Genomic DNA, 25,740 nt, shown 5'->3' with positions numbered 1-25,740 from the left:
GGCTGGCCAACCAACCTCCCATGGCCTCTCCCCTGGCTCTATTTGGGGGAGGGGCTGGCTAGCCCACTGCCCACAGCCCCTCCCCATAGCTGGCACCACCCCCAATCACCCCCCCCACGCCAATCAGGGGCAGGACCCACCAGTCAACCACCCTCGGCCCCTTACCCCAGCCAGCCTGGCCCTGATTGGCCCCTGATTGGGGCAGGCTGACAGGCCAACCTCCCACCATCTCTTCCTCCTGACAGGCCCAGTCCCAAACCACCAAATGGGGCCGGGCTGGCCGGACCCCACCCGTGCATGAATTTGTGCACTGGGCCTCTAGTTATAAATAATGCTGGTTCCATGTGCACTTGAAAAGAATGTATATTCTGCTGTTTTGGAGTAAAATGCTCTAAAAATATAAATCCATCTGGTCTAATTGTGTCATTTAAGGCTACTATTTCTGTACTGATTTTCTGTCTGGAAGATATATCCGTGGATAACAATGGGGTGCTAAAGTTCCCTACTATGACTGCTTTACTGTTGATTTCTCTTTTTATGTCCATAAATATTTGCTTTATAGATTTAGGTGTTCCTATGTTGGGCACATAAATGTTTACAAGGATTATATCCTCTTGTTCGATTTATCCCTTTATCATTATGAAATGTTCTTCTTTGTCTCTTAGTATAGCCTTTGTCTTGAAGTCTGTCTTTTCTGATATACGTATTACTACCCAAGCTTCTTTTGTTTGTTTCTACTTATAAAAAAATATCTTTTTCCATCCCTCTACTTTCAATCTCTGAGTGTCTTTAGATCTAAAGTGGATCTCTTGTAGAAGCATATATATGGGTCTTGTTTTCTTATCCATTTAGCTACCCTATGTCTTTTGATTGGAACATTTAATCCATTTACATTTAAAGTGATTATTGATAGGTGCATAGTTAATGCCATTTTATTAGTTGTATTTATGTTCTTTTTTCCCCCCTCCTTTTCCTCAAAGAAGTCCCTTTAGGATTTCTTGTAATATTGGTTTGATGGTGATGAGCTCCTTTAGCTATTTTGTGATTATGGCTTTTTTCATATATTTTCATAGTTACTAAATACATTATGTAAGAAGATGTTTGTAGATGTCTGCATTTGAGAGGAGGTTAAGGAGATCCACAGTTACTTTGAATCATAAAAAATTTGGCTTTCATGATGCCACTTCTTAAACAAAGAGGATTAAAGTCATTTGGTCCCAGGGACCCCTGTGTCCACTTGGAAGAGCTCTAGGATGTTGTCTTTTCCCTTGAGGGGCAGGCTCCCTTCTGCCCAGTGCTGCCTTATGCTACAATCATTGCAACCTTTTCAGTTGAAACATGACTGTGATCTATTTTCAGAACATTCAAAATAACCAAATTCACATGCAAAACACACACACACAAAAACAAATTAGGGGCTGACTCATCACAAATAATTATTTGTTTTAATTAAATTTATCGATTATTTTACTTGCATGGCAGACTCCATAAAGGCATTTAAAATATAATTTGAGTAATAAGACTCTATTTATATGAAATATCTAGTAGTATATAATCGCTTGCATTTCTGTAGGGTTTATGGATTTCTAAAGGATTTGACATGTGTTTTCATATTTTATATTGTCTTCATCTTGCAAGGTTAGGCTTGTATTGTCATTCCCATGTTACAAATAAGAAAACTAAGGCAAAAAGAGCTAAATCCTTTGCCTAAGGTCACATAGCTGAATAAGACCTGACACTATTTAAACTCTTTATTTAAATATTCTTTCCCTATAAGCATATTTCTTTTTCTGTTTATATTTTCCCTTGAAACAGAACTTAGATAGCTAGGGGCTATTTTGGGGTACATTTAAATTTGAAATGGAGAACTGTTTATAAAAAATGACTTGACTTCTTCCAAAGAGGATAGTTGGAGATCTGCCAGGTTCTGAAAAGAGAATATAAAAATATATTCCATCAGGATCACCAGTGAAGCTTTTAAAAAATACAGGTGATAGGAACCAAGATGGCAGCATAGGTAAACGCCCGTACTTGCTGCTTCCCATAACCACATCAAAATTACAACTAAAATACAGAACCACCATCACTCAGAATCACCTGAAATATGGCTGAATGGAAGTCCTAAACTAAAGAAGTAAAGAAGAAAGCACATTGAGACTGGTAGGAGGGGCGGAGGTGGGAAACAGGTTGGTCCGACAACCACGTGTGCTGTTTTTTTAAATCAAGAGGGAGATTGTCCCTGTGTAGGCCACCCGTGAAGAGCAAGGGGTCCCAGCCCCACATCAAGCCCCCACCCAGGGTTCCAGAACTGGGAAGAAAAGTCCCCATAACTTCAACTTCAGGCTGTAAAAACCAGTGGAGATCGTGGCTGAGGGACACAGAGGCTGCTGGAGACCCAGGTGTTCCCCTTAAAGGGTCGATACACAAACTTACTTGGACTTGTTCCCTCTAAGCTCCAGCGCCAGGCAGCTTTGGGAGTCCCAGATACATATGGGGAGGAACTGGATTGTCTGGCATCAGAGGAGGAACTCAGGGGTGGTTTTCTCCCAGACAGGGGTTCTCACAAGGGTTCCTGTGCTGGTACCTTCTCCCTGTCCCAGGGCTGACTGGCAGCCATATCTGAGTCTTCATTAGCCTGGCTCACACTGTTTGCTCTGCCATGGTGGTTCACAGAGAGCCCACTCCAAGCTGTGTTTCTTTTATCTCTCTGTGGATTTGTGTGCCAGTGCCTTAGTCTTTTTATTTATTAGAGCTTTGAAATACATGTTAACTTTTTAACAAGCCCTTTCTTGTTATATTTCTCCTTTTGACTTTTATTAGGCTCAACTAGCTGCCTCTATCTACTTGGGGATGAAATGTCCTCAGAGGAAGAATTTCCATTGGCATATTCCCTGGATTACCCCTGCTTTCACCCCATTCTCCCCTGATAGAGTCTCTACTTTCAAGTCCTTTCCCAAGAATAAAAATGAGTTCTCTATGGAAAGCCACCGCCTTGCCTATCTCTCCCTCCGAACCTGTTTTGGGCCAGTTTGCCATTATTTCTACTTCAGAATAAATTGCAAATCAGCTCAGTTAAATTTAAAATAGAGAATTGGTCATATAAAGCACAGTTTCAGTAACACAGTTATACTAAAGTTTACACAACAAAAATCCTTTCTCTCAGTTGAACAATTTATGTACTTGCTTGGGGGTACCTAACCTCTCAAACAAAAACAAATGGTGTCTGAAACCCTGGACGGTTTTCACTTTGGTAAATAAAGAGTCCCATTTTGTTTTCTTCCTCAAGGACAACATTGTTGAGAAAATGAGATGCTTCCCCCTGGCTAGAAAATGTCTTGAAAAAAGGAATAATAAGTCATTAAGTGCTCTCTCTCTCTCTCTCTTTCTCTCTCTCTCTCTCTCTCTCTCTCTCTCTCTCTCACACACACACACACACACACACACACACACACACACACACACATACACATACACACACACACTACAGACTTAAGGACACTAATAAATCACAACCCCTGCATTACTGCTCATGCCAAGGGCCTTGGTTGCTCTCAGTTATTTCCAGTTTTATATGGACTATCTTATACTTAGTTGTTGAGTTGTTGAGATTTCTAGTTGTCATTTGAAAATCCCCTATAACTTCTTCAAGTGCAGCATCTTTCCACCTTCCTTGGCTGCAGGGCCTGCTGCTTAGGTACAGGCCATGCCCAGCCGTTCTCTTTCCAACTCATTGAAGGGCAGGATATGTGGCTTCTGCAAGCCTCATTTACTTCTTTTCCAGTGAGTGTTCAATGGTTTAACCCAAACCTCAACTCTAATTGTAGACTCATATCATCCTCACTCAGAGCAATCCTTTCTTTCCTGATTTTGTTTAGAAGCTGAGTGTGTGATCTGAGTAGGTCTTACCAAAAGGAAGCTTGTGACTTTTGCTAGTTGAGTTGGGCAGGAGAGGGTCTGATTCTTCTCCTGGATACAAGTAAAGAAGTATGTAGCCCCAAGCTGCTTGCAATCAGCTTTTTTCTTGATGGGCCTTGGCCATGGAACCAAGCCAACACCTGGAGAGGGAGGCTCACAGAACCCTGACTGAATAGAGCCAACTTCTTTTTGTTATGTTTCAGTTATGTGAGATAATGATTATTTAAGCCACTTGGAGTTGTGTTTTCTGTTACTTGCAACTAAAAAATATCCAGATCTTTCAAATCTCATCTGGCCCCAGGAAGTGACACCCCTCCCATGGCAGAGGTGGGTGGGCATCCCTCAGGGTTCCAAATCCAAGTCTAGTCCCTTTCTGCTTTTCTTTCTCCTGTCAGTATTCAATTTCCATATCTGGGGGGATTTCTTTATTTCTTCCTCATTTAAAAAAAAAAAGACAACACAAATAACTAATTTGAAAATTTAATTCTAACTTAATTTTTATTTTATTTCAGCAATACATATTTGCAAGTTACACAGTTAAATAGTTCTTAAAAGGAGAAGAGAAGTTTCGGCCCTATCTTCTCACCTGCAACTTCTCTCCAGGGGTAATCTCTGTCAGTTCTTTTCACTGTTTCTTCTGGACTTCAGCTCCTATTGCTAAATAAATTTTTATACAGTTATTTATTAGTTTCTAGCTTTAGTTATATATTCTCTGTCATATGAGATGGGGATTTAGTTTGCTAACCCCTCCTCTCCCACATACAAAATCCTCTCCCCCTCATTCCTAAAAAAAAGTTTGTCATAATATTTTGTTATTTATATTATTCTGTATATAAATATTATTCACAGCTAAACCATGCAGTATATTATTTCCTTTCTTTAAAAAAAAAAACAGGTTTTCCCTAGTATTTAATAATTGCATTGTCTTTTCACTTGCTATTTTTCTGTTTATCTTCACTAGTTCATCCTAGGCTCTCTAAAAAAAATATAAATCGCTCCAATGTTTACAAATCAATTTGTTTCTTGTGTGTGGTTTTTTGCTACATACCAACATGCTGGGAATTCTTTCCACCTTTCTCCTGTGTTGGATTTCTTGTTTCCTACACTGTTATGTTTTCCTCTATCCTAGTTTAACCTGCTATTTTGGAAGAGCACATCCTCCAGTAGATTTCTGATCAAAAGTACAAAGGTGATAACAAATTTGAGACCTCTCATACTTAAAATGTCTCTGTCTATCTTCTCATTTATTTGTTGGTGTTTTCCAAGTCTGACCCTTTTTCTCCAATGTGTAGTGGTCATTGACTATTCATAATTAAGAGTGAGACTAACATGTTAATAGATACTCGACAATAGGGCAAGCCCTGGCTTTTGGGTTGGGGAATCCCCAACAGTCTGTGTATGTTGATCTTTTTTCTTGGGATGGACAGTTTTTTCATGGGAGGATCCTCCAGGCTCCTGTCTTGACAGGCTACAAGTCTGTCACTATTCTGGCTGCTGAGTAAGGGAAGGGTTCTGGGGCTCTTGTTTACCATGAAGGCTTTGATGCATTTCCTCCCAAGCTGTAGAACACCACCTCCCTCCTACCCTCCACTGTGCCCAAAGTCAGCAAATCAGAAGAGAAAACCTCCATCTTCAGTCTTCTCATAAGAGTGAGGAAGGATAGATGCCTGCTTGGAGAAGAGAACTGTTATTCTGATTCTCAACTAATCTTCCTAGAGGTTTTCAGGAGGAACAGTGGAGGAAGCAAGCACCCAGCCAACCAGTCAGAGAGGTTTTTTACTCTTATGATCTGTGTGAACTTGAACAAGTCTCTCAATTTCTCTAAACTTCAGTTTCTTCATCTGTAAAATGGAAACACAGGGCTTTGGTGTGAGCATTAAATGGGATCAATGAGTGTGAAGTGCCTGTCACAGTCTGCCCAGCATAAAGAGGGCACTCCTTTGGACATACAGTGGTCATGATGGTAGTAGTTGTAATCCTCAGCTTTTCTACAATCTCAAAAGGAAAGCCACCCTACTTATGTTCTGCCAAAGTTTTAATAAAATTTCAGGGTATCACAACCTTTGCAACTTGTCCTCCACGCCGCCCTCTCTGAGCGCCCAACCAAACCTTTAAAGCCATCTCCTCCATTTTGACCCCCAACCCAATGGATTAACATGCAAGACTGAAAACTTCAGTGAAGTCAGTCAGAGCCCAAATCTCAAAAGTAAAACTGGTCCCCCTTCTCCCTCATTCTACGCAATGCCCTCTGTCTTTCTCTTATTTTCTCTCTCTTTCTTATCACTCCTGGCACAAGAGAGAAGAACCTTCCTGCCTTCAGTGTGCTAGAGTCCCTCTCCCAGTGCAAAGAGAGGTTCCTCCTTCCCATCCTTCTCACCAGTTCTCTCGTGCCCTTGTCCTTCTTCCCCATTTTTCTCTCACTGCTCATTGGGACCTTGACTCTGGCTTTGTGGAGGATAGTCTTTCTCTTCACAATCAAGGTCTTTTCCCTAAATTCTTAGGATACTTTTTTTTTTAATCTGCTCTGGACCTCCAGCAACTTCGTTAATTGGCTATATCTCAGGGGGGATTGACTAAGGAAGAGGAAATGAAGGAGCTGGATAAGTTGGGGTTATCTTAAAGTTAAGAATTTAGAATACTTGATGGGCCATCTAGTACAGAATCTGATGAAAAGTAGCACCCACTGTACTTGGCATTTTGTCTCTGTCTGACACTTCAGATTGCAAAACTCTAGTAAAGAGTGTCCCTACTATGTTCCTCATGTGCCTCAACCACTGAAAATGCACCTAATGAAATTTTTGAAGTAGGTCTTACTAGCAAAAGTCATGGTGAAGTAAGTGTTGGGAAATAGCCTTTGTTGGGAATGATGTAAATACATGGTCACTTGGAAACTACGTTTTAATAAAAGTGGATAGAGAAATATAAGAACAAACCTCACTTAATAATCTCTTACATTCTTATTTCCTTTTTCAACCACAGGCAACAAGAAAGCTGCACTTCGTTCTCTGTGCATGCCCTTTTCTGAATGCAAACCTTAGTCTGTCCTTAAAATTCTCCCCAGCGAAATAATAAAGCAAAGGGTTGAGGCAGCTATTAGCAGCTGCCAAGGCCAGTGTGATGATCACAGCTTTTTGCAGCCAGTCTGTGCATGTACCCACTTTCCACACAACCAAGTGGAAGGTTCTCAGTACATGATAAGGCAGGAAACACAGGAGGAAGATGATCAAGGCAATGACGATGGTGACAAGCGCCTTCCTGTGAGAAACCCGCAGCCCTGATTTTGGGACCTCCACCTTTAACAGGGCTCGAATAATCAGCAGGTAACAGATGCTGAGCGTGCAGAATGGCAGCAGGAAGCCCACCACTAAGGCGATGTAGTTCATGATCTGCAGTTTAACAATTTTATTGAAACTCAGCTCTAAGCATGATGTGACATTACTCTTCTGCTCGGAGCCATTCTTCAGAAGCACTGTTGAAGAAGCCATGATGAGGGTCCATATGATCCCACATAGAACCCAGGCACTTCTGATGCTAGTGACATGGAGGAGCCGGAAGGGGTGAACAGTTGCCAGGTAGCGCATAACACTCAGCACGGTCAGGAAATAAATGCTGCTGTACATGTTGACATACAGGGAGTAAGACATAATCCTGCAGGCCAGGTCCCCAAATATCCAATCGGAGCCTCTGAGGTAATAGTCAACCCTGAAGGGCAGTGTGGCTATGAACAAGAGATCAGAAATGGCCAGGTTCAGCATGAAAATATTCACAGACGTGGACTTCTTATAAGGCTGCAGAAAAACATATATGGAAAAGCTATTTCCCAAGGCTCCCCAGACAAATATTATCAGGTACACAACAGGATAAAAATCCCTCTTGAATTTTCCAATCAGGCAGTCCTTGTGGCTGTTGTTATTGCTGAAGGTGTCATTGGGTTCCATTTCTGATATGGAAGTGGATAGAGGCAAAGACATAAGTTTTCTCTCCATGCTGGATTAAAAAAAAAAAAAAAGACATAAAAGTTACTTCCTGCTCACTGCTTACATATTTCCAGGTTTTATGAAGTGTAGAGAAATACTAGTTTTTCTTTGAAACATAAATCAAAAACATATTAGCTAATATTTACTATATGCTCCATTATATTTCATGATAAAATTCTAGGATACAGAATATACATTAATTTATTTGATTGGAGCTGAAGCCTCAAACTTGAGAGACTTTTGGCCTAGTGTCCATGTTGACGTGAATGTCCTGCAACACTGTGGCCTAAATCTACTGAACAGCAGATTTCTGATTACCATCAATGGAAGACATAAGGAAGTGGCACAACATTTTTCAAGTGCTGGAAGGAAGGCTCTACCAACCTAGAGTTCTATATTCAGCAAAAACATCCTTCAAGTGTGAAGGCAAAATCAAGACATTCTCAGGTGATAGAAAGCTAAGAGAATTTGTTGCCAGCAGGCTTACTTTAAAGAATGAAGAAAAGAATTTCCCAAACAGAAAGGAATCAATAAAAAAGGGAGTCATGGAATATCATAAAAGAAGAAAGAACACAATAAGCAAAAATACGGGTAAATGCAATAGGACTGGTTCTTGGAAAAGATCAATATAATTGACAAACCTATAGCAAGATGAGCAAAAGAAAAATAGAGCCAACACAAGTTACTGTTATCAGGAATAAAACAGGGGACATCATTATAGGCACTGGAGACATCAAAAAGGTAATAAGGAAATACTATGACCACCTCACAAACATAACCTTGACAACTTCAGTTAAATAGATTAATTACTCAAATAATCCAAATTATCCCAATGCACCCAATATGCAATAGGTAATTTGACTATTAAGAACATTAAATTCTTAATTAAAAATTCTCAAAATAAATTGCCAATACTAGATAGTTTCACTGAAGTATTCTACCAAACATTTAAATAAGAATTAACACCAATTCTATACAATATCACCCAGAAAATAGAAGAGGAGGATACTACCCCAATTTATTTTATGAAAAAACCTACACAAGACTACAGATCAATAATCTTTATGAAAAGAGATGTAAAAATCTTATCAAATAGATTTTAGCAATATACAAAACAGTTTTTTTTAAAAAAATATATTTTATTGATTTTTTACAGAGAGGAAGGGAGAGAGATAGAGAGTTAGAAACATCGATGAGTGAGAAACATCGATCAGCTGCCTCCTGCACATCTCCTACTGGGGATGTGCCCGCAACCCAGGTACATGCCCTTGACCGGAATCGAACCTGGGACCTTTCAGTCCGCAGGCTGACGCTCTATCCACTGAGCCAAACCGGTTTCGGCTACAAAACAGTTTTTTTACTCCATGATGAAGTAGGGCCTGCAGTACCAGGGCCAGAAAGAGGAGTCCCCACAACAACTGGCTGTGAAAATCAGTGGGGATTCTGTCTGGCCCGTTGAGACCGAAGGTTGTTTGGAACCCAGGCATCCCTTAGGGCCTGCAAACAGACTCACTCACTTGCAGGCACTTACCCTAGGCTCTGGCGGAGGGACAGTGGCTTGGGGAGTGCCAGAGATGTAGTGGAGGGACTAAATGGTATGGCTTCAGGGCAAGGTAGGGAGGACAGCTGCCATTGTCCTTGTGTTAAACCTTCCTCCTACACATCCAACAGGCAGGCACCATCTTTCTTGTGTTGAGACCTCCCCTCAGATGGCCCAATCTGAATCTTTTCAAAATTGTGCATTAACCCACCTCAACAAAATGCCTGTGCTGAGGTTTTTACCACCCTATCATTAAAACCCAACACTTTAGGAGTGGGAACAAAGGCTAGGCCTATCCTGGATAAAAACAGTTTCTTCATTTTCTTCAAAGGCATTCCAGACTGCTTAGCAGGACAAGTTTGACTTTACTAAAGGAACCTGTGAATAAAGACTCATTTCTGTTGTGATAAATAATTCTTAAACTCCGATTCAGCATTGTTCGGAGAACCAAGATGGCGGCATAGGTTAACGCCGGAGTTTGCTGCTTTGAACAACTACTCCAAAAGTGAAACCAAAAAACGGAAGGGACATCACCCAGAACCACAGGAACGCTGGCTGAGTGGAAGTCCTACAACTAGGAGGAAAGAGAAACGCATAGGGACACTCAGAGGAGGCGCAGTGCTGAAGTCAAATTCTGAGGTGCGGAGTGCGCGGAGCGGGCTGGCGGCGGAGGGCGCGGTTGGCGTTTTCAATCGGGAGGGAGTCGCAGACTCTGAGCTCCAGATACAGGCGAGTCTCTAGGGACCCAGACTCAAACGGGAGAAGCGGGACTGTCTGGCTTCGGTCAGAGCGAGTGCAGCTTTCTCTCCGAGCTTTACAGCGGGTGCTGGGACTCAGAGAGGCAGAGCCCCTGGGGACAGGACTGAGAGCCGCCATAACTGCTCTCTCCGGCCCACCCTGTTGATCCTGTTCGACCCGCCCCGCCCAAGCCCTGCACACAGGCATTTGCCAGATAGCCTCAGGCAAACGCCAGATTAGCACCTCCCTAGAGGACAGAGGTTCTCTCACTGCTGACACAGCTGATTCTCATAGCCACTTGGCCTGGAGGTCAAACCCTCCCTGGAATTAGCTACAACAATCAAGATTTAACTATAAAACTTCGAACAAAGACCACTAGGGGGTGCACCAAGGAAGCATAACAAAATGCAGAGACAAAGAAACAGGACAAAATTGTCAATGGAAGATATAGAGTTCAGAACCACACTTTTAAGGTCTCTCAAGAACTGTTTAGAAGCCGCCGATAAACTTAATGAGATCTACAAGAAAACTAATGAGACCCTCGATCTTATATTGGGGAACCAACTAGAAATTAAGCATACACGGACTGAAATAACGAATATTATACAGACTCCCGACAGCAGACCAGAGGAGCACAAGAATCAAGTCAATGATTTGAAATGCGAGGAAGCAAAAAACACCCAACCGGAAAAGCAAAATGAAAAAAGAATCCAAAAATGCGAGGATAGTGTAAGGAGCCTCTGGGACAGCTTCAAGCGTACCAACATCAGAATTATAGGGGTGCCAGAAGATGAGAGAGACCAAGATATTGAAAACCTATTTGAAGAAATAATGACAGAAAACTTCCCCCACCTGGTGAAAGAAATGGACTTACAGGTCCAAGAAGTGCGGAGAACCCCAAACAAAAGGAATCTAAAGAGGACCACACCAAGACACATCATAATTAAAATGCCAAGAGCAAAAGATAAAGAGAGAATCTTAAAAACAGCAAGAGAAAGAAACTCAGTTACCTACAAGGGAATACCCATACGACTGTCAGCTGATTTCTCAACAGAAACTTTGCAGGCCAGAAGGGAGTGGCAAGAAATATTCAAAGTGATGAATACCAAGAACCTACAACCAAGATTACTTTATCCAGCAAAGCTATCATTCAGAATTGAAGGTCAGATAAAGAGCTTCACAGATAAGGAAAAGCTAAAGGAGTTCATCACCACCAAACCAGGATTATATGAAATGCTGAAAGGTATCCTTTAAGAAGAGGAAGAGGAAGAAAAAGGTAAAGATACAAATTATGAACAACAAATATGCATCTATCAACAAGTGAATCTAAGAATCAAGTGAATAAATAATCTGATGAACAGAATGAACTGGTGATTATAATAGAATCAGGGACATAGAAAGGGAATGGACTGACTATTCCTGGGAGGGAAAGGGGTGTGGGAGATTCGGGAAGAGACTGGACAAAAATCGTGCACCTATGGATGAGGACAATGGGTGGGGAGTGAGGGCGGAGGGTGGGGCGGGAACTGGGAGGAGGGGAGTTATGGGGGGAAAAAAAAAGAGGAACAAATGTAATAATCTGAACAATAAAGATTTAAAAAAATAAAATAAAAAAAAAATAATAATTCTTAAACTCCCAATACCAGTATAGTCTTGGCCTCACTGGGATACTTCTCATGAGGATAGCAGGTTTACACCCACCTGTCACACACTAACTTAGCCTGTGAAATCGGGATCATTGTTAGAGAATTGTAGAATTTTGAACCATCAGCTCTTCAGTGAATCATCACAGAAACCTCTGGAAAAGGTAAGCACTGCTAAGTGAGAGAACTCTCAGGACTAACAACTGACTCCCAGGTGTGCCGACTGTGCAGTCAGCTACTACCAGAGTTGAGACAACGCAACTGGAAAGGATCATCCAAAACTCATCTCTGACCCTGGAAAAAGCCATAAATTATATAACGTCTCTGGGAGTTGACAAAGGTTCTTTCCTTAATCAAACTCCAGCCAAGCTCCTCTGAGCTCTCTTTTCAACTAGGATTCCTTGGCCTATAAAGACTCCAATAAAACATTAATAAAGCTCAAGGCCGCGTCTGTACGATGACCCTAACCTCCCCTTCTTACACAGCCTGAGAAACTCAAGGCTGTCAAAAGAATTTACTGTGTGACCCAGCTAACAGCTGAAGATTGACCCCTGCCTCCCAGCATCGATGGGAAGGTAGGAATCTAACATGCACAACACCAGTTAGCAAACCTAGATGCATTTGAAATGGACCAAACTTCCCTTACAACTTTTTATAATTTTTCAATTCCCTGACCTACTGAGCACTGCCTCTATTTATTCATTCTCCTTTGAAAACATTCAGTTATCTCTATAAAAATCAAAACTGAGTTCAGTTCTTGTTGGACTCTTTTCTCTGTTGCAATAGTATATTACTGATTAAATCTGTCTCACTTTATCTGGTGTCCAGCTTTATCTGTGAAAAAGCCTAGATTTAAATGTAAATTTATTAGGCAGAGTTGTCATGGATAATGACATAGTCCTTAATTTCTTCTTAGCCAGTCAAAGAGAAATTTATGTAAGAGTAAACACCTCTTATTACAACTGCATAAATACTACAGAACAGCCCATGACTCGGGTGGGGTGTTGGGGAAGATTCCTGAATATACAGAAAAGAACAGGTAGATTTTGGGGGACATATTTTTGTTGTCTGGCTTCCTGTTTTTCAGAATCTGTTTTAAGAATGAATAACCATTTTTGTGTCTGCAATGTCTTTCTTTCTTGAATCTTACTCCCAAATTACTTAACACAACCACAAATCCTATAACTCCTCACATCTTCTTACTGAGACATCCCAGTTTCCCAACATGTACATTCTCTTTTGATATAATAAAACAATAAATCCAACTTTATTCAACTACAGGCATGTTCCTAAAGCCCTTGTACTAGAAGACACTGACTGGGAAAATCCATGTAATAATCTAAAGAATAAAAAAGTATGGAAAAACATTAGTTAAATTAACCTACCAAAAGGTGGTTTGTAAGTATATTTCTGATGCAGTATGGATGTTTTTCAATCCCCCTACAGAGATCTATGTGAAGATGTGACTTAGACAACATTGTTTGCATATAAATTATGTAAAAAAAAACCCACAGCATTTTTTTCTTTAACTTAGCAATTCCAAAAGTATCTTCCAAAGAATATGAGTTACATGAGATGCGCTATAATGTGGCCTCCATGTTTAAATCAGCCTGAGAAACACAGCACGCTCTAGAATTCTTCCCTTGCAGATCCATAAGCCATGTTAACGGCTCTGTGGGGCTCTGAAGGGTGAAAATGTCTGATTTATACAGGGTAGCCTTCCTTTTTCTTTTTTTTAATTCTGAATACTTTTTTTGCACATTAACACATACTTCTATCTCACATAACTAAATGTGAAATGCTGATGTTATTATAAAATATATCTGGAAGACAATTTTGATAGACAAGAAAGAAAAACCTCTACCCGCCCACCCACCACTCCCCAATGGGCCAAATCAACAAGCAAGTGTTCAAGTGTTTGGAGTCAGGAAGCTCTAAGCACTTTAGACTAAATCAGAATTTTTGAGCATCCATTACTTCATTTATAAAATGGAGATTGTATTAGTTTCTTAGGGCTGCCTTATCAAAGTACCACAAATTGGGTGGCTTAAAACAACAGAAATTTATTCTCTCACAGTTCTGGAGGCTATAAGTCTGAAATCAAAGTGTCAGCAAGGCCATGCTTCCTTCTAAGTCTCTAGGGAGGAATCCTTTTTTGCTTTTTCTAGCTTCTGGTGTTACCAGAAATCTTTGTCATTCCTTGGCTTATAGATGCATCATTTTAATTTCTTGACTCTGTCACATAATGTTTTTCTTATGTCTTCCCATTATCTTCCCATTATGTATTTTGTGTCTCTGGGTCTTGTCCTCTTCTTAAAAGAATACCAGTCATTGGGGCAGAGTTCATCTTAGTTTAGTATGATCTCATCTTAATTAATTAAATCTGCCAAGATCCTATCCTCTATAATAAAAGGCTAATATGCAAATTGTCCCCTCGACTGGGAGTTCAACCAGGGAGTGGGGCCAGCCAGCCAACCTCATGCATCCCCTCCCCGCCGGCCAGTCTGGCCCGATTGGCCCCGATTGGGGCAGGCAGGCTGGACCCCACCCATGTACAAATTTGTGCACCGGGCCTCTAGTTTCTCAATAAAGTCACAATCACAATTACCTGGGTTTAGGACTTGGACTTAACTTTTGGGGGACATAATTCAACCACAACAGTGATATATAACATCTATTTCATAGAGTTGTTGTAAAGACTAAATGAGAAAGACAGAGTGCAAGAGCACTTCACAGAGTACATGGCACTGGTAAGTGTTCCTTAGCTGCTTCACTCTCTTGAATAGAAAATGATCTAGCTTCAACATCTGTCATTCCACTGACCATGAGAATGAGTTGATGACCTCAATTCTCACATTCATATAGGGTATAAAATGTAGATTTCTCGCCCTAGTCAGTTTGGCTCACCAGATAGAGCATTGGCCTGCAGACTGGAGGTTCCCAGGTTTGATTCCAGTCAAGGATTGTGGGCTCGATCCCCAATAGGGGCCTGCAGGAGGCAGCCAATCAATAATTCCCTCTCATCATTGATGTTTCTATCTCTCTCTCTCCCTCTTCCTTCCTCTCTGAAATCAATAAAAATATATTTTTTTAAAAAGCAGATTTCTCTTGGTGTTTGCTACAAAAGCATACTCTACAAAAATACTGATTACTCTTAGATTATTCTGACATATTTATGATGAAAATCTCTCAAAAATCACTCTACTCCTTTACTCTGAGTCTCTGCCTACCAGGAATTTTTTGATGACCCATCTTCTTATGTCTCTCTGGAAAAGTGAACTATGGATTGTGAACTAGAAAATTGCAATTAAGGGAAAGTAGAATCCCCCATTATAAATACACAAATCAGAATTTTGGGTTAAAAATTTGTTCCATATGAGTTTGGTTTCTGTAAATTGATTTCTTGAGGCTTAGGAGTAGACTGACAACATGAAATTTCTCATGTACAGAGCTGAGGGTCATATCCTATTTCTGAAATGACCAAGAGCCTTAGTGCTGATTGCACTGATGGTGGCTCTCTCCTTTTGATCTGTTTCAACAGCAAATATGAGGTTTCTATTTGGGTTATAAGAAGAACGGTGAGGACATTAGCTTAATAAGAAGCACATATTCTAGAGCTCACGAGACAGAACAAGGCTGCTGATACAGTTGAGGGAGATAGCCATGAAGAGACCGGAAGTCTGGAAGCCTGACTTGGGAAAGGGAATACAACAAAATCAGAAGCTTGGAGAGAGTGTTTTAACCAATTTCATAGAGAACTGAAGTTTCTCTTGGTTGGCAAGACCAGGACAGAAGGATCAAACCCCAAATCAGAAAGGACAGTGTTGCAATGCTAGAGTTCATACAGGCAGTAGGCACAAGCCAAGTCTGTGAGGCAAACATGGATTTGGATTGGATGTCACAATTACGTGACAGCTCTGGATGGGCATAGCACTAGAGTCAGGGCTAACACACAGAGCCTAGGGGATAGGAAACAAGGCAAGCGAGTTAAGACTGGTATGTGACCAGCCAGATAAATTTTCATGGAAGTGTTCTATTACAAAAGGGCTTTTTTGAAAAGGATGGAGACCTGTCCCTATGGCCATATAGAACCTCTTTACTCTAAAGAGCCTGGCCATAGAACCTGGATTGTGACAGAATCCTAAAGAAAACTAAGAGGCCAAGGAAACGTCTGAATTAGTACAAATAGACTTGAAAGCAATCAAGTCCTTAAACTTTTTGACCATGAAGACCACCACTTCTCCCATCTCAAGACCAACAGGGCTTGTGTATTGTAATGAGAAGGTAGCCTGGGGTGTGGCAAACCTTTAGGGATGCTGTCAGCTACAGAAGCTGGGGGAAAGTCCCTTATCATAGGCAGAGCATGGGATCCAGCATGCATGACCCACAGACAGGGTCATCAAAAAAGATGGTAACAGGTGGTCCACTAGGGAGTTGAGGGGTGTGGGGGATCAAAAACAGACTCTAGGGATTCCTTGAACAACTGGGGAGGAAAGGAAGAATTCATGGGGAGGTCAGTGTGCAAGCAGCCAGACCCTTCACTGCCGAGCCACAATACAAAGAGAGGACTTTAGACCTGAGAGAAGGCCAGGCCAGTGCAGGCTGGTCCTGAGTCTTGAAGAGCCCAAATGTTGGGCAAAGCCTTGGACACAGACACTCAGACCGCAAATGCTAAAACAGGGGTCCATTTCCCTGAATGAGGTAGAGACCAAACCTCAGGCACAAGAGAGATGCCCAATTTTAGAGTCAATGCACAAGATCAGATCAGATCATACCCAAGGGTTACGCTGAGTCCCAGAGTTGCTTCATTTCCTCTGCCTGAGGTTAGGATTGGTTCTGGGCTCCCCCTCGGGCTGCCAGAAAGTGGAAGTGGTGGATAACTGCCAAACTGCCAAGGTTGCAGGGAGAAAATAACTACAGAGTCTGCTTTGAATACAAAAGCCTCTTAACCCATGTAAAGCTAAAAAAGGAAACTATACAAACACTCTTCCTAGAAGCTGTATTTAGCTAACAGGCACAGGCTAAAAGCAGGGCTAACTCAACCAAAATTCCATTTAGTTCAACACTTCCTCTGGAGAAACCTCTGAAACATTGTGATGGGTCCTTCCTGCCAACACAAAATATATTTGACTACACTACACTGCAACCTTTCACTAGACTGTATTAAAAAAAAAAAAAAAGAAAGAAAGAAAGAAAAAATCACTTGCTAGATGTGGCTGTAAAAACCAGCCAGACCAATTAAGTATGTGGTAGAAAGCTGAGAAATATATGAACAGGCAAATTAAAGGGAAATTTGGAAATAAATCAAGAGAGAGAGGAGAGAGTGTGCATAGCTTTCTGTACTGACAGTGGGCTCGGGACAAAGAAAGAATGAAGGCTTTGTCTCCTGCAGCTCTACTGGTAATAAAACAACAGAGAAGAAACAGTGAGAATCAGCAGCAGATGGAGGTGCCATACTTCAGCTAAGGATAAATCCAAATGTGCTGCTAGACCAGTTGAAATCTGAGGAGGGTGAATAGCTTGCATTGATGCTGAATGTTTTCATGATCATCGCAAAGCTGCAACTGTCCGGAACCTCACAGATGTTATATTCCTTTTTACTTAGAAAAAAATATATTTTTGATGCATTGACAGGAGAACTTGTCGCAGAGTCCTCCCTCACCGTCAGCACTGACTGGGACTGTGAACCCATAGATGTGCTCACCTTCAGTTCCCAGATCTGGGTTTGTGATCTGCACTCTGAACCTCAAGACTGAGGCAGACACACTAACATGGACATACCTAGAAGAGCAGCAAGTGATGTGCAATTAGACAAACAGCTGCCGTGACATTGTGGTAAACTGCTAAAGAACAGATAATGTTCTGGAGAATCAAGGTTGGTGCAGTGTGCATCATCTTTACAAGGCATATTAGTGGTGGCATTTTGTGCAGAGCAGTCCCTAGGTAAAGGGCAGCAGCACTCATTGGAAGGAGAACTGGTAGACCTGCCATGCCAGCAGCTTCCCTGATTGCTACTAGGTGATGTTCTGAGTCCTCTGTTTGGCCACTGTTTCTGGGCCTTTGAACTCCCACAAGGAAAATTCTTCTAGTAAAATTGACATCAGGGTCCTTGTCTGTCTGACCTCATCCGCCACCCCCACTATCCCTTACTGCAAGTCCCCCAGCTTTGGCCAAACCTGCCTAAGGACTCTGGGAAAGCATGCTTCCTCTATCAGCCCACCTCCACCTCCACCCACACCTTCACCTCCACCTCAAACCACAAATGCTTGTGTATTTAACAAGGAGCTATAGCCAACCTGTACTGCATTTACTCTGTGGTAGGCACTCTGTGAAGATCTTTTGTATATTAACTCAAGTAACCAGGATGGGTGAGTTCTTGGGCAATTATAGACAGAGGTAGCTGAGGACCATGGTGGGGCTCTAGTGGGGGGTCCACAGTCAGGTGAAGATGAACTGCTAGTGGGCTGAGCAGTCAGGAAATGGAAAACCATAAGTCCTCAGGCCACGGAAGTCAGGGAAGGAGTGGAGGTCCAAAGGCAAGACATGAAGATCAGGTGAGAAAAGAGAGAAGAATCAGCTGCTGAGCCAATGACCTTAGCCTACTTATGTATAATTCAGGGTCTCTGTGGTGGTGGGGATGGGGCAGGGCAGCTATTGCTGTGCATTAAGAAGAGGAAGATGAGATAGAAATGACAACAGTGTGCCCAGTGCTTTAGGGACGTTAGGCATAAAAGGACAAGGAAATAAAGAAATTTGAATAGGTCTCGAAGTTAGAGGAAAGTAGCATTTGATTGACCACCTGCTATGCATAGTGAATACATTCTTTCATTTACAACTCAAAATAATCCTAAGGGACTATCTTTGCTAGCCTCCTTTTCAAGGTGAGGAAGCCAAACCTTAAAGAGTAATGGTTACACAGCTGGAAAGTGAGTGGGTGGGAAGTCAAACTAGGTATGCTGGGCTTCAAGTACAGAGTACATTCCACTCTAGTGTGCTTCAGGAGAATGAAGTTTGAAGAGACAGGAGGAGAAATGAACAGAAGAAGAAAATGAAGGCACTAGGGGGAGATGGGCTGAGAGTAAGAAAAGACTGCATCTTCCCTGGCCGACTCAAACTTTTCCTCCAGCAAGAAGCCCTTCACGGTGGCAGGGCGTGAGAATCTCCTCTCCCCTCACTGTGCTCACTTTATCAACTACTGCAACTTGACCAGTTTCCTGTCCCTGGGCTTCCACAGCCCCTCCCCCCACTGTCTAATCAATGCTAACCTTTTCATTGCTAAGTTCTTTGATCCTTTTATCCCCACTAACCACTCCCCCCTTAAATCAGACTTTCTCTTGGTCTCCTCGACATTGCGTTCTTGAATCATCTCTTATTGTTTGGCCAGTCTTTCCTTCCAGGCTGCTGTTCTCTTTGCCTGTCCCCTAATGGTTGATGTTTTCCAAGGTTCTCTCCTTGATCCTCTTTCCTTCTCTGTACTCATGCCCTTGCATAAACTCATCAACTTCTCTGGCTTCAGTTACCATCAAGGCCCCTAAATTAATTAGGCTCCTTCAGCTCTTCCTCCCCACCTCTGGATTGCAAGAAACAGTTCCATTGCATGTTTCATAAATGCTTTAAATTCAAAATGCTCCAAGTTTTCTTCCAAACTGCGGCTCTCATTTCTTTGTAAAAGCTTCCAGACTTAGCTCCCTGAAGTTGTGCAGAGAAGATACAACCCTCTGGATTGGAAGATTCTACATGTTTGTACCTCAAAATCCCAGAGGCCCCAGATTGCTGAGCTAATATGCCTCCCTCCCCAAATAGGGAGGTATCATTGAGTGTCTAGTTCTTGAAATCCAAGACCGCTAGCTCAGTCCTTAGTTGAAATAGGCACCAAATGTCATGGTAGAAACATAAAGCTTTGTTGACCTTTCTGGCCTCCTGGGAACAGTCTCATGCTTTAAGAATTGTTGCAAAAGGACAAAGTGAATGTAGTTCTTGGAGATCAAAATAGAAATGTAGACAAAAAGAATTGAGATCACAACATCTTTTGAATAAGGAACCAAGCTAGTGTCCAGGCTTCCAGAATTAATGGGGGCAGGACAGTGAACCACACAGTTCCCCATTTCTATGGAGTCGGCAGCTTGGATCATTCTGCTGCTCCAGTTGTCTTCCATGCTATCTCCCGCAAAGTTCCTCAAAATGCCCCGAAGTGCACCACCAAGCTAACGCCCCTTTGCCTTCCTGATATCATGTTTCCCCAGGCCTCATAACTGTAAAATCAACACCTTGGGCCCATTAGTAAAAGGGATATTTGGAGAACTGCTGAAAACCAGTAGGTGTTTAATAGTTATGGCTCTGGAAGTTTCCTGAGAAGGGAATTATTTAGTCCACTTTCTCTGTCCTGCAGAGCTTCTCTTCAACAACTCTGGGGCCCAGAGAGACTTCTTAGCCAGACCCCTGGGGCCTGATTATTCACCCTGCAGGATAACTGCAGTTTCCCCTCTTGGGTCTCTGCAGAGTTTTATTGTCTAATATTTGTCCTCTGGTTAGGACTCCACATTTGGACGTTGTAAAGTTCATAAAGCCCTGTCCTCCCAGTACCCAAACAGTGCTTGACTTGTTTTGGAGCTTAGCAGACAGAAAATGTGCTGTGTTGCCCACGGTGTTACCACAGGATCCTAAAGTAACCTGAAGCCCCTAAGAGACAGTTTTTGTTAATAGGACGTATGAGCCTATAATGCTGATTATGAATTAATGTTATAAAACTATCTCAACCAATTTTTGTCATTTTTCTAGTGCACTTTATTAGTGCAATTTACCTTATTAAGGAAGATTGGAGGTATCTATTATTAACCCAATTTCTGATCTAAGTAAGGCTGCAGAATCATTTGCATTTGAATCTTGATTCCCAATTCTCCTAATTTCAAAGACAGAAGAAGAAAGGTAGTAGATCAGCAGGTATTATCTCAGAGGCCAAACTCCTTCCAATAATTCCTAGGGATTGTGTCAGCAAAAGGAAACTCCCCCCCCCCCCCGCCTCCCCCCCCCGCCCCCCCCCCCTCGCCAATCAAAGTGACTAAATGACATGACTCAGGGGCTCCCAAAAGCCCACTAATTCAAATTAAAACCTCCTCTCTTTCCCTTCCCTCCTACCTAGGCATTAAATTCATTTATTAGAGCAAAAGAATTATTTACAAAGGTAGCTTGTTAAACATCATATGTTTCCTAGAATGATATAGAGGTATTGTGATATCATGAAAACCCTTGGTGAGTAAATCCCAACAGGATCCAAATCCTGGCTCTTGCCAACAGTGTGAGCATTAGCAAGTACTCATCCTCTTGTTGTTACTGAGAGACCTAGAGGAGGCAACACAGGTGAAAGCCTCCTATATAGCTGCACCGAGCCTGGCCCATCATATATATCCAATGCATTATCATTCCTGTTGCAACCTTATGCTGTCCAGGAAAGAAATGCCTAAGAACTTTTTAGAATTCTGGGTATAAAATACATGTAAAGATAGTAAAAAACAAGCAGCTAAGCAGAGAATGTTTCCATATGTCTGGAAAACTTGAAAAACAGGGAATTAATTGCCTGGGAAATGCCCCCAGGCAGCTGCCAGTAGCCTGGGATCAGTGGGCATCTGAAACTATAGAGGAGAGGGCAAGGAACAAAGCAAACTGCCAGCTTTCTCCTCCCCCAGACCATCCTGCTGCCCAGTATCTCCTGTGAGGCAGACCTGGCATCACTACCCACCTGTCTCCGTGAGGTCCTTCTGTCACAGGGGCCAGCTCAGGGCTTTCCTAGTCCCGGTGTGGTCTCACCCCCGGACAACAGAGAACACAGTCTGTCACGCCCAGCTTCTACTCTCACTGTTCTCAACGCATTTTCTACATGGTGGCCGGAGTGACCTCTCCAAAATGAATATCTGACTACTTACTCTTCTGCTAACAAGGAAAGCCTCCTTCAAACATCTCAGAGAATTTATAAGGAAACAAAGTTATTGTTAAGGTAAACTCAAAATAAAAAGAAATCAACTTACCTTAAGGAATCTATGATGCCTCCAAGTACTCTGTAGACAATTGTGCTTTCTGTACTAGAGGTGCAAATGAGGCAAAAGGCATCTCTATAGTTTCACAAGATGACACTTACATGACACATATTTTTTTCTCATTATGAAAATCCTTTTTATAATGTACAGTACATTATAATGTACAATAGCCGTGGACTGGGTCCTTTTCAATTCTCCCAGCGTAAGTAATCTTTAAAGTTCCAGAAACAAATAGGCTCTTCTCCTCCCTCCTCCCTTCCTCTCCTTCTCTCCACCCTTTTCCTCTTCCTGTCCCTCCCTAGCCTGTTTTCCCCTCCCTTGTCCTCCACCTCTCCTGTCTTCCTTCTATTTTCCCTCAGATCTGCTTCCTTTCTTCTTTGAAACTTCTCCTTAAAACACTGAAGACACAAAAAGCTTCCGTGCCTGGCCCTGGCTTTTCCTAAAGACCCTTCCAACTTTGGGATTCTCTGGCTCCAACTGCTCAGACCACATTACTTTCTTTGTCAAAAGGGTGAACCCATACTCTCACCAAGTTATCAATCCAATAGGAGAAGTTTTCCTGTAAATATTGTCAAAGATGGTACTATTTTCTCCATGGGTCAATTAATATAAAGAGATTAATAGGTTCAGCAGAGATAAACATATGCTGTTAACTAAAGTCCACATTCATTCATGAATTAATTTATTTACACTTTCCCATTTATTCTTAATGGAGCCATGTACTGGGTTTTCTGCAAGAACTCCAGCCTTGGGCATTCTTTGTCTGGTAAAAGGATGAGACCCTCACGGAAGTAACTACAATACAAAGAAGGCAGTGGGTAATATCCAGAGAAAAGCACAGAGACAGTGCTGCATTTTCTCACGGGGCTCTGATAAGGCTTTAGAGCAAAGCTGAGCAACCCAGGCAAATGCTTGCCTTTCTCTGCGTTATCCAACTTGGACACTGCATTTATCCAGCGCTCACTGGGTAATTGCACTAGCTGAGCCCCTGTTAGGCTTTCATCTTCCAGGCTTAGTCTTGGGGAACTAGCACACGTCAGATGTCTGGTCTGCAAGATAAACTAAAGAAGCAGAAGTCCCTGAGCCTGGAATGAATACACACGAGATTTTTTTAAATGTCCAAGATGATCCTGACACACACCAATGGAGTCACATTGCAAAAGTATAACAGCTTTCTTCCAGACCAGGTGCTACTTAGATGATAGGGGTACACCTTAGAATGCCAGGTGGGTAGGGAGGCAGAATATTAACAGATCCTAGGCTAAATTTTGATACATTTAGAACATTCTGGAGTCTCAATGTCTCTAACTTTTAACCACTATATCTTGGAAGCAAATCAATTTCTTTAAAGCATTAGTAAATTAAAACTCTCAAGAAGATTCTCATCTCTACAGTTTATGTGATTGAGGTGGATGACAGAAATTTCTAGAAGTCTTATATTTCCCACAAAGTACTCTTGCATTATTAATACAGTGTTAAAAGGGAGATTTAGATGGTTTGCCTGAAATTGTACCTTTCTTTCCCTTGATTTTGTATTATGGTATTAGGTATTATGGTATTAGGTATATGTCAGAGATAGGGAAATATTTCAAATTACTTAGGTCAGTTGCTATTGTGTTGGCCATTAGAACAACTTGAGAATGTTTAGGAAAAAAGAAAAGTAAGAAACTACTATAAGATTACTGCCTTACCTTCAAAAGTTAAATTTCCCCTTTTCTAGGGGTAATTTTCTAATCTCCTCAGGATCAGCTAGAGTAGAATGTGCAGCTAGAGTAGAAAACCACTGATTTAGACTCCAAAGGGGTAATAAACAGGTTATAAACATATGCTCTCACATACACTTTCCCTGTCATTGTGCCGCTGAGTAATAGCAATGAAATCTACAATCTCAAATTTAACCTCCTCCCCCCTCCCTCCAAAAATAAGACTCTGAATGGAAAAATACATCTTACATAATAAAATGACCCATTTATGAAAAATAGGAAAGATGCTATATAGCCCAAAATGAAGGTATAGTAAAGTACAATAAATCCTTTTAATGTAATATTGCCTGGCAATATTAAATTGTGACTATCAATAATTTATGACCATGTGAAAAAATAAATATAAATATATCTATACCATCTGAACACAACTACGAAAACCAAACTAAAGTTATACACAGAAACACACAAAAGAAAAAGAATGTAAAATTAATGCCACACACACACATACACACACACACACACACACACACACACACACATCAATGGAGGCTATTTCATCTGTGGCATTTGCTTCCTTACACTTTTTTGTACTTTCTTAATATTTTCTAAACTACATATATGGTAAGAAACAATTTTATAGTCAAACAAAAGTGACTTATTTTTCAAAAATAATTCTTCCGACTATGTCTAAAGTGACAAGCAAGGTATAAGTCTTAACAATGAACAAAACAAAGATAAAAATGCTCACCTGAGGTTTCTTTCTTTCAAGTGATTTAGTGTTCGTCTCTTCTGTCTCTCCTGCTTTCCTCCTCCAAGTAATTCAGCTTGCTCATTTAAAAGAAAAGTGAAACTGTGAGTTATACTTTATGAACAGTGTCAGCCAATAGCAAGAGAGTAAGGAACTTTTCAGTCAGTGGGCCATCTCTTTCATAGAAACTAGGTGTGGGCGTTGGTGCTGGCTTCCTTCTCAAAAAGGGGAAAGATTTCCAGTTAGGAACTACATCTAAAAGAAGAAGCCTAGATGAGCTCTGACTCTCTAAGGACTATTTTTATCAGCATCTTTTACAACAGATCAAGGGGATGTGATGGGCTTGAGTCAGTGGTTTTAAATGGCTTTTAGTTCACTTAACTGGTTTTAGTTTCCATGACAACAGTAACATCAATATTTTAGCCTTAAGTATACAGCACTTTAGATATGTTTAGAGCACTTCCCATCACCCACTTGCTTTATCAACTTACTTGCCCTCAGGCAAAGACCTTACCCAATCTGCTGAAAAATGCTTCATGGAAGGCTACCGAAGATTGCTTCATTGCTCATGTCAAAGGTTCTTTCTTTCTTCATCTTCATCTTCCTTCCCCTAGTGCAGTGGTTCTCAACCTTCCTAATGCCACAACCCTTTAATACAGTTCCTCATGTTGTGGTGACCCCCAATTTCATTGTTACAAATTGAACATAATTAAAGCATAGTGATTAATCACAAAAACAATATGTAATTATATATGTGTTTTCCAATGGTCTTAGGCGACCCCTGTGAAAGGGTCGTTCAACCCCAAAGGGGTCGCGACCCACAGGTTGAGAACCGCTGCCCTAGTGGTTATACAATGAATCAATGCCACTTTCTTAAAAGTTTTACTCCTTATTTCTCTCATTCTCCTGGTCCTTTTACTACCCCATTGATTGCTTCTTCTTTGCCTCTTTTTCTGATGCCTCTTCTTCCACACCTTTTCTAAAAATGAGCTTTCCCCAAAAGTCTGTTTTCTGACTGTATTCTTTTATCTATGTCTACATTACCTACATATGGCCAAATTTAATATGTCTAATACAGAGCTTATCTCTTCCCCTCTCAAGCATACCTTCCTCCATCAAAACAATACAATCAAATGTCACCACAATGATTTACCCATTAATCAGTTTATAAACCAAGAAGTCATCTTTAACTTCTCTCATTCTCTCACAGCCAGAATTCAAGCCAAACAATTTCATTTGCTCTACCTGAAAAATATTTCCCAGATCCAACCAGTACTTACCTCCCTATTCTCATTAAAAATACTCATCATTTCTAGGGTAGAATGTAGTAATATTAATCAAGAAATAAAAGGCACCCAAATTGGAAAGAAAGAAGTAAAATATGTCTGTTTGCAAATGACATACTATTATGTAGAAAACCCTAAAGATTTTACACACACACA

The 25,740-nt window shown here is 41.3% G+C and overlaps 1 protein-coding gene across 2 annotated transcripts; it reads right to left on the bottom strand.

The window, feature by feature from the left end:
- Positions 1 to 4,428: 4,428 nt before the first annotated feature.
- CYSLTR2 (cysteinyl leukotriene receptor 2) lies at positions 4,429 to 24,611 on the bottom strand. Of its 2 annotated transcripts, XM_036301180.1 has the most exons (6): positions 24,299 to 24,611; positions 23,536 to 23,611; positions 21,836 to 21,889; positions 20,615 to 20,712; positions 6,869 to 7,902; positions 4,429 to 4,572 (listed from the first exon to the last, which is right to left on the bottom strand). In XM_036301180.1, the coding sequence occupies exon 5, from the start codon at positions 7,899 to 7,901 to the stop codon at positions 6,885 to 6,887; it is 1,017 nt and encodes a 338-aa protein (XP_036157073.1). In that variant the 5' UTR covers position 7,902; positions 20,615 to 20,712; positions 21,836 to 21,889; positions 23,536 to 23,611; positions 24,299 to 24,611; the 3' UTR covers positions 4,429 to 4,572; positions 6,869 to 6,884. The 2 variants fall into 2 exon arrangements, with proteins under 2 accessions (XP_036157073.1, XP_036157072.1); XM_036301179.1 differs by lacking the exon at positions 4,429 to 4,572 and having other exon boundaries at positions 6,796 to 7,902.
- Positions 24,612 to 25,740: the final 1,129 nt, after the last annotated feature.

This window comes from Myotis myotis, unplaced genomic scaffold, assembly GCF_014108235.1.
Source record: "Myotis myotis isolate mMyoMyo1 unplaced genomic scaffold, mMyoMyo1.p scaffold_m19_p_3, whole genome shotgun sequence".
NCBI classification, from domain to species: domain Eukaryota; kingdom Metazoa; phylum Chordata; class Mammalia; order Chiroptera; family Vespertilionidae; genus Myotis; species Myotis myotis.
This window is presented reverse-complemented; position numbering and strand designations above follow the sequence as displayed.